The sequence below is a fragment of the Trichosurus vulpecula genome, chromosome 1 (genome assembly GCF_011100635.1).
Source record: "Trichosurus vulpecula isolate mTriVul1 chromosome 1, mTriVul1.pri, whole genome shotgun sequence".
NCBI classification, from domain to species: Eukaryota; Metazoa; Chordata; class Mammalia; order Diprotodontia; family Phalangeridae; genus Trichosurus; species Trichosurus vulpecula.
In genome coordinates, this window is record NC_050573.1 from 383,133,826 (window position 1) to 383,151,574 (window position 17,749).

Consider the following 17,749-nt stretch of genomic DNA (forward strand, 5'->3'; position numbering starts at 1 on the left):
ACAATAGTCTCAAGGTCACTCTCCAAATTTTTTTTTAATCGCCAAGAAATGCTTTGAAAATAGGACAGGATGTACACAGCAAGCCTCCCTAAGGAAAGCTCATGGTTTCCACGAGCTACCATCATGATCCAAATTAAGAAAGGACTTAGCAAACATTTTGGCCCTCTATATTCTGCCTAGTTCTCTGATTGTCTCATCTCTGGGAGTGTCTGTCTCTCCCACTAAACTGTAAGGTCCTTGAGGGCATGAGAGGACTGGATTGGAAGTCAGATAGCCTATAATCTGGTTTTAGATCTGCCAGTCACTACTTGTGTGACCTTAAGTAAAACATTTTCCCTCTTAGTCTCATTAATAAGAAGGTTGGACTACATGTTATCCATGGTATTTGGATGGATCTAAAAATTATATAAATTAATATTTGGGTTTTCCACATATATCAAAATGCTTATAGTTCATCAGTATTGTACTCTGGTATCTCAGAATGATCGTTTTACATTTAGGGCAAAGGAACTCTCAAAACAGCAAAGACAGTGGTTATCAGAGTCTGAAGCCAAGAGCTGGCTATTGGCAAAGGTGCCAGGTTTCAGCCATGAGGCAGGAAAAGAATGAAGCCAAAAGTAGATGGAGATCTATAGAGATCAAGGCAGTCACTGACACAAATCCATTCCCAATGCACAGTAGCATAACTTCAGGCACGCAAAAAGAAAATTCTCCAAAACTCCTAAAAACATCCAGTATAAGCTAATATCCTACTTAATGTCATTAATCACTGTGAAAATACAGTGCTGGGGAAACCACAGGACCAGGGACAGTCAGTGAAGAGAAACAACGTTCTTGATATCAGAATACAACGTAAAAACAGAAACGGAATTTTGTCATCAATTATGCCACCATCTACATTTTACAGGGTGGGAAACTGAGGCCCACAGTGGGGAAATGGTTTATCCAAGGTTACACAGCCACTGAATGAATGAGTAAAGAGCCAATGACAGATCTCATTGGGTTCAGGGTTCCTTCCACTATACTGCTGTGCCTTTTATGAATGAGGGACTGGGCTGAACAATGGTTGGATTTGTGTGCAAAGGTGCTGATGTTATTATGAAACAAAAAAAATGGATCACAGCAACCTTATGAAGGCTGTCCCTATAATTGGCTCTAACCTTCCAAAGCTTCTTGAGCAGGAATTGAGTACAAAAACACACCAACAAAAAGTAACTTTCAGCCTAAGATATCCCCCTGGGTGACCTTCCCCATGCTAAGCGTTATGTAATGAGACTGAATGTCCTATCTAATTTTCAAGCCATCCAATTGCTGCCTCAAATGACACATAAAAGCCTGAAAGAGTTCATGGGCTTCCCAAATGCCTACCATATTTCAGGCAAAATCCTGCTTTAACACAGTCAAGAAACATGATGATGGATGAGACCCACCTTCCATGTGAGAAGAATCTTCCTATATCTTTAGCCTATAGTCATGCGCTCCTATAGGCCACTGCTCTGCAGATACAACAAAATGTATATTATAGGTACTTTCATAAAATGCTTCCCATGGTTTAGCAATTACCTCTAATAACAAAGAGCCCTCTTGGGGAGGTAGTTAAGCATTTGCATGTAGGCACAAGGCATATCATAGCATGATACGAAATAATTCTAATCAAATTGGACCTATTTTTCAAATTTTTGTGCTAGTGATGTTTTTGGACTTTCATAAATTGGCTTGGGGGGTACAGTGAGGATAAAGAATATCTCTGTGATATCAGCACATTTGATGGAGGGGGCTATAAAACAATTAGACTCTGAGTCCTCTCATGGGGACTAATAAGAAGTGTTTAGAGTTGCTTTGTGGAGACCACAAAATAATAGTGGAGTAAAATGAAGCCTGTCTAATTATTCAGATAGATGAGTGAAAACATGTTGATAATATATTACACAACCATAAAATTTTTATTGTGGCTATAAAACAACATAGTCTTTGAGATCCACCCTCAGGGGAGAGGGCTCCAAGCAAGATCCCTCAGGAAGCTGAGTGGGAGAAGTGTTTAGACACAGAGGTGAAGAAAAGGAAACGGTGTCAATGTCTATAGATCCACAGAGGAGTAAGTCAGTTCAGCTCAGTGAGGCTCTAAGGGCAGGTCTACTAAGGAGTTCAAACTCAGAACTAGGGAAGAAGGCAGTCTAAGGGAAGTGAAGATGGTCAGACTTGATGGTGGGGGGAGATGAAGGAAAGTTAAGGAGGAATACAGGTGTCAGTCAGTCAACAAACACTGATTAGGGATAAATGAAAGGAACAAAGCAGACCTTGCCCTCAAGGAGCTCACAATGTAATGCCACAGGTAGAAAAATCCATCAAGGAATAAATAAAATGACTGAAAGATAAAGCTTATAGAATTTAACTGAAACGATCAGTCACATTAAGAGGTGAGATGAAACAAGAAGGTAAGCAGTTTCTAATACAGCAAGTAGAATTTCAGAGAAGGGTGAAGGCCTAAGGTCAAACCTAAAGTAAAGAGACTTTAGGATCCAGAAAAGAAAAAGTCATTTCTTACTGGGAGCTTTGGCAGGGAGCATAAGATTTCCTGGGTTACAGCCAGTGGTATTGAGGAAAGGATTCTGAGGTGACAGTTAGGATCAATGAAGAAATGCCCCCACTTAGGCCAAAATGAAAGTTGGGGAAGCAGATCGGAGACACTGCAAAAAGCAGTTTGGACTGGCCAATCCCACAGTCATGGAAGCTGGACAGTTACTGTCCAGACCATGCCTGAGAAGAATTTTAAGCAAGAAGGACCGAAGGAGCTTAGCAGGCAAATATACTGTTTGTTCAAGAATGGCATTAAAAGGTTGGTGTGTGATTATCAGGGCAGGAGAAAGGACAAAGAGAAGACCTGGTGGTTTTCCCACAAGAATCTCCATTTGGGGAACCTGATAAGCAAGTAGTAGCATTTAGAAAAAAGAAAGGCACACTAGCAAGTTGAGACCAGGGGTTTACTGGGGGAGGAAAAAAACCTGCATGGTCACCGGTACAGACAGGTGCATCTCATGGCACCTCACTAAAAGTTTGAGAACTGAACTGAGGCCACAGAGCTCACAAAATGGATAGTCGTACTCCAAAAATCTATTCTGAACTACTCCATCAACAATTGTGCCTAGTAACCCACAGTAAAAAAAAAAACAGAGAGCAGTAGAAAGGAACTACAATTAGTAAAAGAAAAACATCCAGTTTGTAATTCAGGCAAACAAAGCATTCCCTTCATATTTACCTAACTATATTAGTGACTACTCTGGATCTCACAAACATATCGGAATTTCACACCAAAATATAGGCTCAAGGTTTTGATATGAAAACAAGTCCAATCAACACAAGGCATAAATATGCTTGGAACTAAGTATGAGTAGAAAGATAATTAATAAATCTTCTAACCATTCTTCTCAACTATGATATTTTAATCTTTAGCTATAAATAAAATACAGATGGAGACTGTATGGATGTACAGATGGAGACCAGATAAGGGATATCAATGAGATCAAATGAGGTATTTGTAAAAAGCATTGGCACGATACTTGGCATTTAGTAGGCACTATATAAATGCTTATTCCCTTCTCCTTCCCCAAATATGATGTAGTAGCAATTATAAAATAATAACAAATATATAACATAAAATATAAATAAAATAAACGTTTAAAAGAAGAAATAACAATAATAAACATTTATGTAATGCTTCAGCACTTGCAAGGTGCTTCACGTGTTATCTTATTTGATCTTCCTCACAACCCTTAGAGGTAGGTGATAGCATTATCCCCATTTTACAGACAAGGAAGCTGAGACTGCAAGGAGGTTAAGTGACTTACCAGAGATCACACAGCTAGTAAATATAGGAGGAAGGATTTAAACCCAGGTCTTCTTAACTCCAAATCTAGCATTCTATCCACTGCCCCACCCAGTTGCCTTTTTAATATATATAGCATATATGCAACCTAGAACCAGTTTGGGATCAAACCCTGCCCCTGAGCCTACCTGTGTGACCTTCAGCTAATCACTTAACTCTCTAGACCTCAACTTCCCCACTTGTAGAATGAGGGCATTGGTCTTGATCACCTGTAAATAAGAGTCTGTGGTCTTCATTTACACAGAAAGGAGAATGAGAGGACCATCCTGAGTACAGGGTACCATACGCTGCTATTTAGAATCCACGGACTGATCAAGATAAATAATAATAATTTTTAACTGAACACAAAAAAGAAAGATGCTTCTCTGGGAAACATATCAGGAAACTAAACAACTTAACTGGGTCCCTTAAGTACATTTAGAATTATTGCCAACTCCTCTTCCAACACAGTAAGCATTTTTCCGCTTAGATAATCACTTCGTTACACTGCTTAGATAAAACCAAAATTGGTTTATCACTCAGAGTTCCTTATAAATCCCTAGATGTCTGTTTAGACACAAGATACTTTGTCTCCCCATGTAAAATGGCGAAAGTTGTTATAATGAGTCCTATAAGCTCCTTGAGGGCAATGACCATGTTTTATTAATTAGTAAGCACTTATTGTGTACCAGGCACTGTCCTAGGAAGCACTGGGGATATGAAGTTGCAAGCGAAACCATCTCTGCCCTCAAGGCATTTACATCTGAGGCTAGGGAGTGGGAAGAGGACATGTACACAATATAGGTGAAAAACACTAGGAAAGGCCCCCTGAAGGTCACCCTTGAGCTGAGCCTTGAAGGAAGTGAGGAATTCTGAGGGGCAGAGATGACGAGAGAGTACATTTCAGTCTTGGGGGAAAGCTTCTGCAAAGGTACAAAGGGCAGTGCTATCTACTAAGAAATTAAATACAGTACTGGGTCCTGTACTCTACAAATTAGGGGTTCCATAACCGCTTATTGGCTGATTCATTTGAGGGCAACTACCTGGAAGAGTTGGGATAAGGCAGTCCTCCTAAGAGCAAATCAGCAAGCATTTATTAAGCACTTACTATGTGCTAAGCTGAAGAAGGAAATGGCAAACCATTCCAGTATCTTTGCCCAAATGGGGTCGCAGAGTCGGACACAACCAAAAAACAAAAAGCTCTGAGGATACAAATAAAGTAAAAAACACTGTCCCTGGACTCCAGGAGCTGACCTTCTAAAGGCAAGAGGATAGATAAGAAGTGCTGGAAGGTTCTTCCCAGCCCTACTCTCCCCTGAAGGAGCATCACCACTTTGAAAGTTCCATCTGTTCTTAAAAGCAACTGTTGCTTCCTTTCCCTCAGGACTGGAAGTTGATGTTGGCAGGTATAACGCCAAGGCAAAGCCTGAACTTGACTGTACTGGCTTCCTAGAGAAGCGGCAATGATTCAGAACTCTGGGCATGTCCCACTACAAGTTCTTACAGGCAACTCAGGCCTCCAGGCCCAAGCCCAGTCAGTCCTGTCTGCCAATGCCACAAAGCAAAGCCTTCTCTAATTCATTCTGCCTAAACCTGATGACTTCATTACTCCCAAACCTTTAGTTTTAATGCATTTTGTATGAGTAAGAGTAAGACCTTGTAGTAACATATCACCCAAGACAAAAGCCTGTCTCTGAAGCAAGCTTTGAACCTGACTCCGAAAGCCAGCTGTTAAATGGTTCCCACTATTAACTGGCATCTATTAGCTTGTAACTTATAAATATAACATTTGTAACTTGTGTTACCTCACAAGTATGCACGTGACTTTTACTACTTTGCTTCCTGCCCTGATCATTCTCCATGTGTTAGTCTTAGCTCCACAACTAGAAAAGAAGTTCCATCCCTGTAACCCCAGCTTGATTGCTGAGCATCATTCACCTGATCTGGCCCCCTCTCAAGGCCAACCTCACCACTTCCCAGCCATTTCCCTGCCATACCATCTCACACTTACCCTGCCTTACCTTGTCCAACTCAAGGTCTGAGAACAGTAATCAAATCAGTATTACCATTCCTGGTAAGCTCATGCCAGTCAATGGTCCTAGGACTCCAGTCACCAGTTACTCTGGCTTCCCTGTCCAAAACACTCCTTCCAACCTTCTACTTCCCCATCATACATGTTGCCTTTCCTCTTTAGAGTTATTGTTGCTGTTTGTCCTTTGAAGAGGACCAGTGATATCACCAGGGTGATGTCCTGACTTTCAGGTGAATTGGATTTAAGTGAAACTGAGATGAGCAAAGTATCAGCCTCCCTCGGATGACTTTGGGAAGCTCTGTTCCATTTTCTCCTTCAGAGTCATCAGTCAGAATATAAGCTCCCTGAAGGAAGGGGCTATTGAGCTTGGATATGCCTGGCTCTTGGCACAGTGCCTGGGATGTAGTAAGTGCTTTTTTTTTTTTATTTTCATTTTTCCATTCATTGAAATAAGGACCATGTTCTAATACTTTTTCTTGCTAATGTTGTTTACCCCACAACACCTAACAGTGCTTATAACCTTACAGGCACTTAGTAAATCCATCTTATTTATCAACTCCTCCAAGTCAGGAATTGTCTATCATTGTTTTTCCCCACACACCAAGTAGCTGTTCTATTAATGATGTCGACTTAATTAACAACAAAATCTAAGTAACGGTAGATCAAATAAATGTATTAAGTACTTCCTGTGTTCTCATCAGTGTGGCACCATAAACAATAATATTAATGGCTAGCATTTATGTAGTACTCTAAGATTTGCAGAGTGCTTTACCTACGTTATCTTATTTTTTTCCGTCTTCTTCCCCACCAGACAGCAGAAGCATCTATACCCATAAGTGCTAAGGATTGGACAAGAGGCTATATGCACTCACCAGGCTCCAGGAGATCAAGGAAAGGAATTTAGAGGGATGGGGGTATGTAGTAGTAATGTGAATCTTGTTACGGAAAGATAGAGAGAGCCTTACTCTGGGTAGGACAAATACTATTCAGCAGACAAGGTGAATTCTCAGAATACAAGGTGGGAATTTTTAAAGCTACAGACTTTTCCTGCCCAATTTTCTACATTCTTCCAAACACCTCACATATTTACCGCCTCCAAATGGAGAAACTTGAAAAGTATACATTCCTCCCCAAGCACATATGACCAGATCATCCCCTTCACTTTCCCTCTGGAATAGTCCCAATCTATACATTCTATTCAGAATCCCATCCCTCCTCTTGAACCAAAGCTTATTCAGCCACTTTGCTCTGGAAAACAAACCTTAGAAAGCCAAAGTCCCTAACACCAGCTGAGTTCCCAAGTCAATCACCCAACCAATTGAGTACCTACCACAAGCAGTGCCATATTAGGCATTATAATGGTCCGTACCTACAAGAAGCTGACCATCTAGCTAGAAAGACAAAACTAAAATCCTATGAATAATTAAAGAACAAAGATATAAATGTAATTGTTCTTCAGGAAATCTGGGTTCCAGTCCTAAGTCTGTCACTTCAGAGAAGTGGGGTTTGGAACAAGTGACTTTTCCCCTTAGGGCTTTAGTTTCATTATCTGTAAAATAAGGTTACTGTAAGATTTTCTCTAGGGCTCTTCCTTGCATCTCTAAAAATCTACAATTCTATGATTTTAAACTTTAAACTAGCTCAGTAGAAACTCAGAGGGGAGAGATGACTGCAAAATTAATTCCTGTTAAGAGTTTAGACAGCGACACTGGGAAATGCTAGAACAGCTAAAAGAAAGGAAATTTTGATCCTTAAACATTCTCTCCCTCCTCTCCCTACCATCACCCTATGCATGGGGCCAACTCACAAAAGAGTGTTCATTGGTATTTAAAGCTAGTTAAGTACATCTTCCTTAAATTTAAAGAACAAAGAGGAGGCAAAGAAGGAGGAAGAAGAAGAGAAGGATGAGGAGGAAGAAAAGGAGGAGAAAATGTACAATTTGAATGTTGAAGTCAAAAGCATAAATAAAGCCCGACTTGCCTGCCATCTGCTCTCCGGGCTCACTTGCGAGGCAGCAAACATGATTATCATTTGGGGAGAGCCAATGGTCTCAGTCATATACAAGGCATAAAGAGTGTTGCTGCCCTAGGGGCTTACAATCTAGGTTAGACAAACAACTCAGATATAAAATACACCATTAGAAGAAGTCATTAAATCATAGGCCATGCAAGGTTCCTTAGTATTTATATTTGGCTTACACTAAATACACCATGGGCCATGTGGGCCCAAGTTGGCTTTTTGTTCACTCTAAATTATTCAGTGGTGCACTGATAAATTGCTAATTAAAAACGCTAACCTTTAAGGCATAGACAAAATGGAGTATGATCCTTTAGTCTTCATTGCTCTGCCTGATATAAACACAGATGAACTTCCTAATCTGCCCTCTCCTCCCCTCCCAATTTTTTTTGAAAGCATGCCACCGAGCCTGCAGCTACAAGAGGAGTCTATTACATTAAACAGCTTAAGAAGGAAAGTGAAAGTCTGATAACAAAGTGATTTATTGGTGTCCTTTAGGAGGCCCAGAGCTACAAAAGACCCAGAAAAGAAAGAACACATTGCTGATACATAACTTCTTAGAAGACGACTTAAATACCTATTGTGAGGTTTTCAAATCCTTTTAGTTGGATTACAGATGCATTTGTTTTAATTTTTTCTAATTCTGCTTTCCAATTTTATAATAATGCTTCCCATTGGTATAATTTTCCTTTATAAAATTTTTAAAATATTTTTTCTCAAGGCTTTTTTCTACATCCATTATTTTGTTTTCATCGTCACAAGTAATCTAAGAGGTAGCAGCTCAGAAAAATTAATTCCGCTGAGCTACTAAGACAATTAAGCTACTTGTTCCTGGTCACACCATGGCAGAAAACAGAAGTAAAACCCTAATTCATCCATTCAATAAATACATCAAGCCTGCCTTGTGGGCAGAGCTAGACAAGGCAGAGCCATCAATTTTAAATAATACCCAACCAATCCCTGCCCTCATCATGTTTACAATCTAATAAGGCCTTGAGACACATACACAGATGATTAAAATACACATTACTTAAGAGCATTCAAAGGCAGCAAAAAGAGGTCTGAGGGGGAACAGTCTTTCAGCCAAGTGTAAGCCTGATTTCCATCATACTGCTTTTTATTAATGGCACAATCAAACCTTACCATCCTTCCATCCACTAAAATGAGAAGTGATAATTATTCACTTCACAGTTGCAAAAAGAATCCAAGGGATCAGGGCAGAAATTAATGCAGAGAACCCATTGAGAAAAGGGAGTTGCAAACACCTGTTTACACCACTTTTCAGTGTTGCTTCATATTTGTGCCTAGAGTAAAAGGGATACATCCACCTGACAAGGTTTCTTCTTGAAGTACAAGTATTTTTGCATTTATCTCCCTAGCAGAGGCAAGTAGGTATTGCAGCAGATGTAACAATGGGTCAGGAAGACCTGAGTTCAAATACAGTCTCAGACACTAAATGACCCTGGACAAGTCACTTAACGGCTGTCTGACACCTGTAAAATGAGGATAAAAGTAGCACCTATCTCCTAGAGTTGTTGTAAGGATCAAATGAGATTCTTTAAAAAATATTTATTACCTTCCTTTCTTTCTCAGCCAAGTTTCTGGCAGGGTATCCAGAAATCGAGCACAAATCAAATTCAGACTCTGGAATAAATGAATTCCATCTATTGTGCATCCTTAGGCATAAAATCATGGTACTTCAGAGCTCAGAAAATCACCTAGTCCAACCACCTCTCATTTTACAGTTGATGAAACTGAGGCCCAGAATGGTGAGATACCTTCCCTGAGACCACATGGCAAAGCTTGGACCAGAACTTACTTCTCCTGCCTGCCAATCCAGAAGCTCATTTCATCACACTACCCTGCTTTTAATAGGAGATAAAGCTGAAAAGGTTCTTTATTCAAAAGTCACATTCAAAACTCAACTTGGAATAAATTTTGACGACAACTTTTCCTCTCTGTGCCTATCTCCTCAGAAAGATACATAATAAACTATTTGCTATTCTCTTCCACTGTATTGTATATAGTGATGATGATGAAGATAACCTGAGCCTGAGTCTCAGATTGGCCAGTATCACTGTAAGCGAGTTGCTTAGGCAACAGAATGCATTACCAATGGGGGAAAAAACTGATCTTAGGTTGAAATCAACATAACTTTCAATCAATTTTAAACACAGAAAAGCCCTGTAATAGTGGACCTCAGTATGCAATGGATTTGTTTGTATTAAGGTGCAGATTACAACCCCCATTTACACAGCAACACAGCTCTTTCACTGTAACAGAGAAGGCCCTAGAAAGCAGATGTAAACCTAGAGTTCTACACTGTAAGGTTGAGAACCCAGTTCTAATATATTTGCCCAGAGTAAGTTCCCGGTTATGCCCTTTGCTGAGAAAGCGACATTCAGAAGAGTGCTAGATCAGACTGAACCACAGGATACTGCCTAGCCACAAAGAGAAAACAGTGGCAATAACCATGTAATGTATATTAAAATAATTTTCCAAATATAACAACATATGTCATTTAATCCTTTTCAAGGTAAATTGATCTACATTCAATTGGATCCTCAACCACCCTCATGGGATAGTAATGGTAAGCATCATCCCCATGTTATAAATTTGAAAAGTGAGGCACAACAAAATTAAGTGACTTAGACCACGGCTTTTGTGCTAAAAGGAACTTGAGCTAGCTAGTTCAGCCCCCTTCAATTTCCAGAAGAAATCAAGGCCCAGGAATGTTACTGATTTAGTACCACTAGTATTAAGTCAGGTCTTCTAATTCCAAAGTTTGTGCTCTAATATACCAGAGTTTCTTCCCAATACTGTTTAATGGAACACACCAATCAATATTCATTTAATGTTCCCAGGACTTAAAGTATAAGAAGGCATACAAATCATAGAACCAGGAGTTTCAAAAATTGATACTGACATCACAGGTACGAGGGACACAAAAAAGCATCCAAGTCTTGAAAAAACCATTGGTTAAGTTCGTACAGAAGGTTGCACCCCTTCTGCAGATAGTCACTGATGAGGGGTTAAAGAAAATATTAGACACAGAGTGAGGAAAAGGAGATTCCAGTTGAGTCCTGGCTTTGCCATTCAGATAAATCATTAATAAACAGCTTTGGAAATGAGACATTAATGCACTGTTGGTAGAGCTGTGAACTGATTCAACTATTGTGTAAAGAAATTAGGAACTATGCCCAAAGAGCTATAAAACCATGCATACCCTTTGACCCAGCAATACCACTACTAAATCTGTATCCCAAAAAGATAAAAACAAAAAGGAAAATTACCTATATGCACAAAAATATTTATAGCGGCTTTTTCCTGGTGGCAAAGAATTGGAAATTGAGGAGATGCCCATCAACTGGAGAATGGGTGAACAAACTGTGGTATGTGATTATCATGGAATACTACTGTGCTATAAGAAATATTGAGCAGGATGCTCTCAGAAAAACCTAGAAAGACTTACACAAGCTGATACAAAGTGAAATGTACTGTATACAAAGTAATAGCAATATTAAAAGATGATCAGATGTGAATGAATTAAGCTATTCTCAGCAATACCATGACCCAAGACAATTCTGAAGGACTTATGATGAAAAATGCTATCCATCCCCAGAGAAAGAACTGATGGTGTCTGAATACAGATTGAAGTATATTTTTTGCTTTCTTTATTCTTCTTGAAGGTTTTTTTTTTATTTATGTTTTCTTTCATAAGATGGCTAATATGGAAATGTTTTGCATGTCTACACATGTATAACCTGTATCTAACTGCTTTCCTTCCCAATGGAGGGGAAGGGGGGAAAGAAGGGAGAGGATTTGGAACTCAAAGTTTTAAAAACAAATGTTAAAAATTGTTTTTACATGGAACTGGGGAAAAATAAAATACTAAAAAAAAAAAACAACCACTTTGGGCCTCAGTTGGCTTATCTGTCAGACGGAGACATTACTACCTGTCATACCTAGCTCACCAAGCTGTTCTGAAAATCCTACATGACAAGAATGTGAAAGCGTTCGGAACAAAATACAAAATCCTATCCAAACTATGGATAATAATTATTATTATAAAGTCAAAACACAACAGAGACAAAGAAAAAAGATGGGAAGATGCCTATCTCTCTCAAAAAGAAAAACTTCCTGTGAAACATGAGCCATATTGGTTCCCAAAAAGCATCCTCTTCTTTCCTAAACACAAGCCCCTAGGGTTGAGGGGGAAGAGGTGGAAGGGGGATTTAAACTGTTTAACATTTACAAGCATGCATATTTATAAATATTTTTAGCACTTAAGTCTTCCCTCTGATACCATACATCACCTATTTAGGGAGTTGCCAATCTGCAGAATTACACTTGTGGGGCCAGTCTCAGAGAATACCCTAGTTAATAACATCAATGGCTTTTTCCTAGAAGTTGCCAATAGTAAGCATATAGTATCAAATGACTGGAGAAGGAAGAGAGAGGACAGGAGGGGTGGGGAGAGGAGGGAAGGAAAAGGGTAAGGGGGAAGGGGAGGAAAAAGAGAGACAGACAGAAGGAGAGAGACAGAGTCAGAGTCCAATCTGAAAGCAAGGACATTTGGGCCCTTTCCAACATCTAGCTCACTGGCTCACACAAAGTACACAGTCAAATTTCTGATGAATAATTAATTGCCTACCTAACCAGTTGCTTAACCTTGGGCACAATCACTTTACCACCTCAATGGGGTAAGGAGAAGCAATGTCTATTTTTCTTCTAGGAATGGTCTACAGGAGGCTGGTGACAACTATGGAGACATTCTTTTTACCATCCTATGTATATTTTTCCCTCTCCCCCAACCCCTTTCAAAGTTTCCTTTCTCTCTTTTCTCTTTTTTAAGTGTTTTATCTTTTCATCTTTGCCATCATTTTCTTGTGCACAATTTAGGCCTGCTGGTTTGTCAGGACTGATGAAGAGAAGACTCTTAATCAGGTACAGACTGAAGTAGATAGCCATGAGGTCATTTTCAATTCTGAGATTCTAGGGTCTCCGTCTAAGGACCCTCAAATCTTGTCCTGCTCTCATATTTATATGAGTGATCTTGGTGTCAATCAGTCTAATCCTATTCAGCTCCAGCTATAAGAACATGCTACTCCTGCTAGCACACTTTGTACTGTTTTCAGATAGATTTCACATGTTTCACTGGCCTCTCACCATAACTGTAAGGGAGGGAAGGAATCATTTATCCTCATATTACAGACAGGTAAAAGTGACTTGTCCAAGGTCATACCATCGAGGACAGAGAGGAAGCCAGAACCCAGGTCTTCTTGCCAATGAGGATAAAACTGTGTATGAGTCATGGTCTGGCTGTGGCTGGTATTTATTCCACTAAAAGACATTCTATGTGTCTTTCTCTTGTCCATCTCTGTTGCCCTCTTCCTCCCTCCCCTTATTCATTTTGTCTCTGTATTTTCCCCTCTCTCTACCCACAAATTAAATTGAAGTATATGGGATATGCATTTGCTGAGGTTTTATTGTCCCTATTCTTAATTGTATAACCATATTAAATTTAAAAATTCAAAACTCCAAAAATTCATTAAGCCTCAACTATGGGCTAGGCTCAGCAGCAGGGGCTGGATATACAAAGACAAAAATGAAATCAGTCCCTGCCTTCAAATAGCGTTAGTTCTACTTCAGAGGGCAACAATATGTCCACAGATAAGTAACATACAAACTATATTCAAAGTGCTTGGGGGCTTTACAAAGAAGAGAATAAATGAGTGTGTAGGAGGAGAGATCAAGAAAAGCTTCAGAGAGAGAGAACAGAGAGACAGAGGCAGAGAGAGAGAGAGAAGCAGAGAGAAAGAGATAAAAGCAGAGAGAGAGAGAGAGAGAGAGAGAGAGAGAGAGAGAGAGAGAGAGAGAGATTCTAAATTAAGTTGCTTTTCATTTAGCTCCTTGATCTAATTCTCTTCATTATTCATCCCCCGGAGGAAAAAGTTTCTCCAGATCTTGCAGCCGAAAAGTAAATTGTAAAGTGTGGGGGAGTAAAATGCTTTGCCAAGCTTAAATTGCTGTACAAATGTGTCTTTGTTGTTGTTGTTTTGTGTTTTACTTTTCCATTTATTCTGCTTTTTTCCAGTGAAAGATACTGAGCTCCTAACTATACCTCTCCCTCTAAGAGATCCCTTTTCAATCCTAAAAGTCTATCCCAACACATGGTCATCTATCTTCTGCTTGACAGTGATGAGGAACTGTCCTTCACTAGACAGCTTCTAATGTTGGAAATTTCTATGTGTTTAGTTACAATCTGTTTGTCTGTAACCGGGTTCTACTGCTGCATGCTAGAGCAACAGTAGATAAGTTAACAGCCCTCCAGAATGAAGACAGCCATCCCATCTATCCTAAGTCCTTCATTTTCAGGTTAAGCATCTTCACTGCCATCAATAGTTCCTCATGATTCATGGTTTTCAGTACTGCTCTAGAAAAGGGACAGAAGTTTATTATTATTTAAATACATTTGATCATGTCCATAAATACTGAAGGTACAATGTTTTGAGGCAATCTTTGAATTGTTACTTTCTGCGGCAGTTTCTGATCATCAGCTTTAAATTAAAATTTGTGGATAAAAATGGAAGATGGTGGCTGGAAAGCAAGGACTTGCATGAGCTCCCCACCAGGTCCCTCCAAAAACCTATAAAAAGTCTCTGAACAAATTCTAGAACTGCAGAACCCACAAAATAGCAGAGGGAAGCAGGGCTCCATCCCAGGACAGCCTGGATGGTTGCTGGGTGAGGTCTACCACGCATGAGCTGGGAGCTGCGCTGAGCAGAGCCCAGCATGGGCTGCCCAGACCAACCAGACCGGGAGCCGGGCAGCAGGCCCTAGTGCCCTGAATCAGTGAGCTGTGATAGTTACCAGACTTCTCAACCCACAAACACCAGAGACAACAGAGAAGGTTAGTGGGAAAAGCTGCAGTGGGGGGAAGGGGGGAACCAATTGAAAGAAGTTCACAGTTAGGCCACCGCAGCTACAGCACTACAGCTGCAGTTGCTTCCAGTCCCAGGCCCACCTGGTGGGAGGAATTAAGTGGCAGATCACAGCAGGAATGCAGAGCCTGCTTCAGATCTGAGTCAGGTCCAGGTTGGTGGTTCTTGGGGAAAGAGGAGTGCTGGTGTGGCAGAGCTGGCTGTATAGAAATAGCTCTGAAAACAACAGTGCAGCCCCTCAATCTTGGAACACAGTACTCTTTACTCTACAAGCAGTCATACACTGACAAAAAACTCAAGGGTCAAGTAAGTTGGCTGGGAACATGGCCAGGCAGCAAAAACGCACTCAGATTCAGTCTCAGACTTTGGAATCTGTTTTTGGTGACAAAGAAGACCAAAACATACAACCAGAAGAAGTCAACAAAGTCAAAGAGCCTACAAAAAAAGCCTCCAAGAAAAACATGAACTGGTCTCAGGCCATGGAAGAGCTCAAAAAGGATTTCGAAAAGCAAGTTAGAGAAGTAGAGGAAAAATTGGGAAGAGAAATGAGAAGGATGCAAGAAAACCATGAAAAAAAAGTCAAGGACTTGCTAAAGGAGACCCAAAAATACTGAAAAAAATACTGAAGAAAACAACATCCTAAAAAATAGACTAACTCAAATGGCAAAAGAGCTCCAAAAAGCCAATGAGGAGAAATATGCCTTGAAAGGCAGAATTAGCCAAATGGAAAAGGAGGTCCAAAAGACCACTGAAGAAAATACTACCTTAAAAATTAGATTGGAGGGCTTTCCTCCCAAGCTCGGTGCCAGGATCTGCTGTTTTCAGTCGCATCCCTGAAACAAGATGGTGAAGGTCGGAGTCAACGGATTTGGCCGTATTGGGCGCCTGGTGACCAGGGCTGCATTCGCCTCAGGTGGAGTAGACATCGTGGCCATCAATGACCCCTTCATTGACCTCAACTACATGGTTTATATGTTTCAATATGATTCCACTCATGGCAAGTTCAAGGGCACTGCCAAGGCTGAGAATGGGAAGCTGGTGATCAATGGAAAAGCCATTACCATCTTCCAGGAGCAGGATCCCGCCAATATTAAATGGGGAGATGCTGGAGCCGAGTATGTTGTAGAGTCCACTGGAGTCTTTACCACCATGGAAAAGGCTGGGGCTCACTTGAAGGGTGGAGCCAAGAGGGTCATCATCTCTGCCCCTTCTGCTGATGCCCCCATGTTCGTGATGGGAGTGAACCATGAGAAATATGATAATTCCCTTAAGATTGTCAGTAATGCCTCCTGCACTACCAACTGCTTGGCCCCCTTGGCCAAGGTCATTCATGACAACTTTGGCATCGTGGAAGGACTCATGACTACAGTCCATGCCATTACTGCTACCCAGAAGACAGTAGATGGCCCCTCTGGTAAGCTGTGGCGTGATGGGCGTGGTGCTTCCCAGAACATCATCCCTGCTTCCACTGGTGCTGCTAAGGCTGTGGGCAAAGTTATACCTGAACTGAATGGGAAGCTCACAGGCATGGCCTTCCGTGTTCCTACTCCCAATGTATCTGTTGTGGATCTGACCTGCTGCCTGGAGAAACCTGCCAAATATGATGAGATCAAGAAAGTGGTGAAGCAAGCATCAGAAGGATCCTTGAAGGGCATCTTGGGCTACACAGAGGACCAGGTTGTATCCTGTGACTTCAACAGTGACAGTCACTCTTCTACCTTTGATGCTAGCGCTGGTATTGCCCTCAATGACCACTTTGTCAAGCTCATTTCCTGGTATGACAATGAGTACGGTTATAGCAACCGTGTAGTAGACCTCATGGTCTACATGGCCTCCCAGGAGTAAAGTGGAAAGCCATGAACCTTCATCCCCAGCCAAAAAAAGGAGGTCCACCACTGGGGAGCCTACATTCCTAACCTATGTTCCTGTACTGGGGATCCGTATCCCATTCACATCCTTATCCTAAAGCACCCCTGTAGTAAGGGGGAGAAGCCTAGAGTCCTATATTGTGTACCATCAATAAAGTCACCACATTCAGTGCAAAAAAAAAAAATTAGATTGGAGCAAGTGGAAGCTAATGACTTGATGAGAAATCAAGATATTATAAAACAGAACCAAAGGAATGAAAAAGTGGAAGACAATGTCAAATATCTCATTGGAAAAAAACCACTGACCTGGAAAATAGATCCAAGAGAGACAATTTAAAAATTATTGGACTATCTGAAAGCCATGAACAACAAAGGAGCCTAGATATCATCTTTCAAGAAATTACCAAGGAGAACTGCCCTGATATTCTAGAGCCAAAGGGTAAAATAGAAATTGAAAGAATCTACCGATTGCCTCCTCAAAAAGATCCCAAAAAGAAAACTCATAGGAATATTATCACCAAATTCCAGAGCTCCCACATCAAGGAGAAAATACTGCAAGCAGCCAGAAAGAAACAATTTGAGTACTGTGGAAATATAATCAGAATAACACAAGATCTAGCAGCTTCTACATTAAGGGATCAAAGGGCTTGGATTACGATATTCTGGAGGTCAATGGAGGTAGGATTAAAACCAAGAATCACCTACCCAGCAAAACTGAGTATCATGCTCCAGGGCAAAATATGGATTTTCAATAAAATAGAGGACTTTCAAGCTTTCTCAGTGGAAAGACCAGAGCTGAATAGAAAATTTGACTCTCAAACCCAAGAATCAAAAGAAGCATGAAAAGGTAAACAAGAAAGAGAAATCCCAAGGGACTTACTAAAGTTGAACTGTTTTGTTTACATTCTTACATAGAAAGATGATGTGTATAATTCAGGAGACCTCAGTATTAGGGTAGCTGAAGGGAATATGCATATATATATATATGTGTGTGTGTGTGTGTGTGTGTGTGTGCGTGTGTGTTTAT

General features: G+C 40.5%; 2 protein-coding genes across 2 annotated transcripts in view; one reads left to right on the plus strand and one right to left on the minus strand.

Moving 5' to 3' along the window:
• The window catches only part of MYO5B (myosin VB), a 549,419-nt gene that overhangs the window by 514,959 nt on the left and 16,711 nt on the right, over positions 1 to 17,749 (minus strand). The gene's annotated exons all lie outside the window — the stretch shown is intronic.
• LOC118847972 (glyceraldehyde-3-phosphate dehydrogenase-like) lies at positions 15,651 to 16,907 on the plus strand. Its single transcript, XM_036756686.1, has one exon. It carries the CDS (start codon positions 15,698 to 15,700, stop codon positions 16,697 to 16,699), a length of 1,002 nt encoding a protein of 333 aa, XP_036612581.1. The 5' UTR covers positions 15,651 to 15,697; the 3' UTR covers positions 16,700 to 16,907.

Bases quoted from the DNA above. Each gene is read 5' to 3' on its own strand.
- LOC118847972 (XM_036756686.1), top strand. From the start codon at position 15,698: ATGGTGAAGGTCGGAGTCAACGGATTTGGCCGTATTGGGCGCCTGGTG.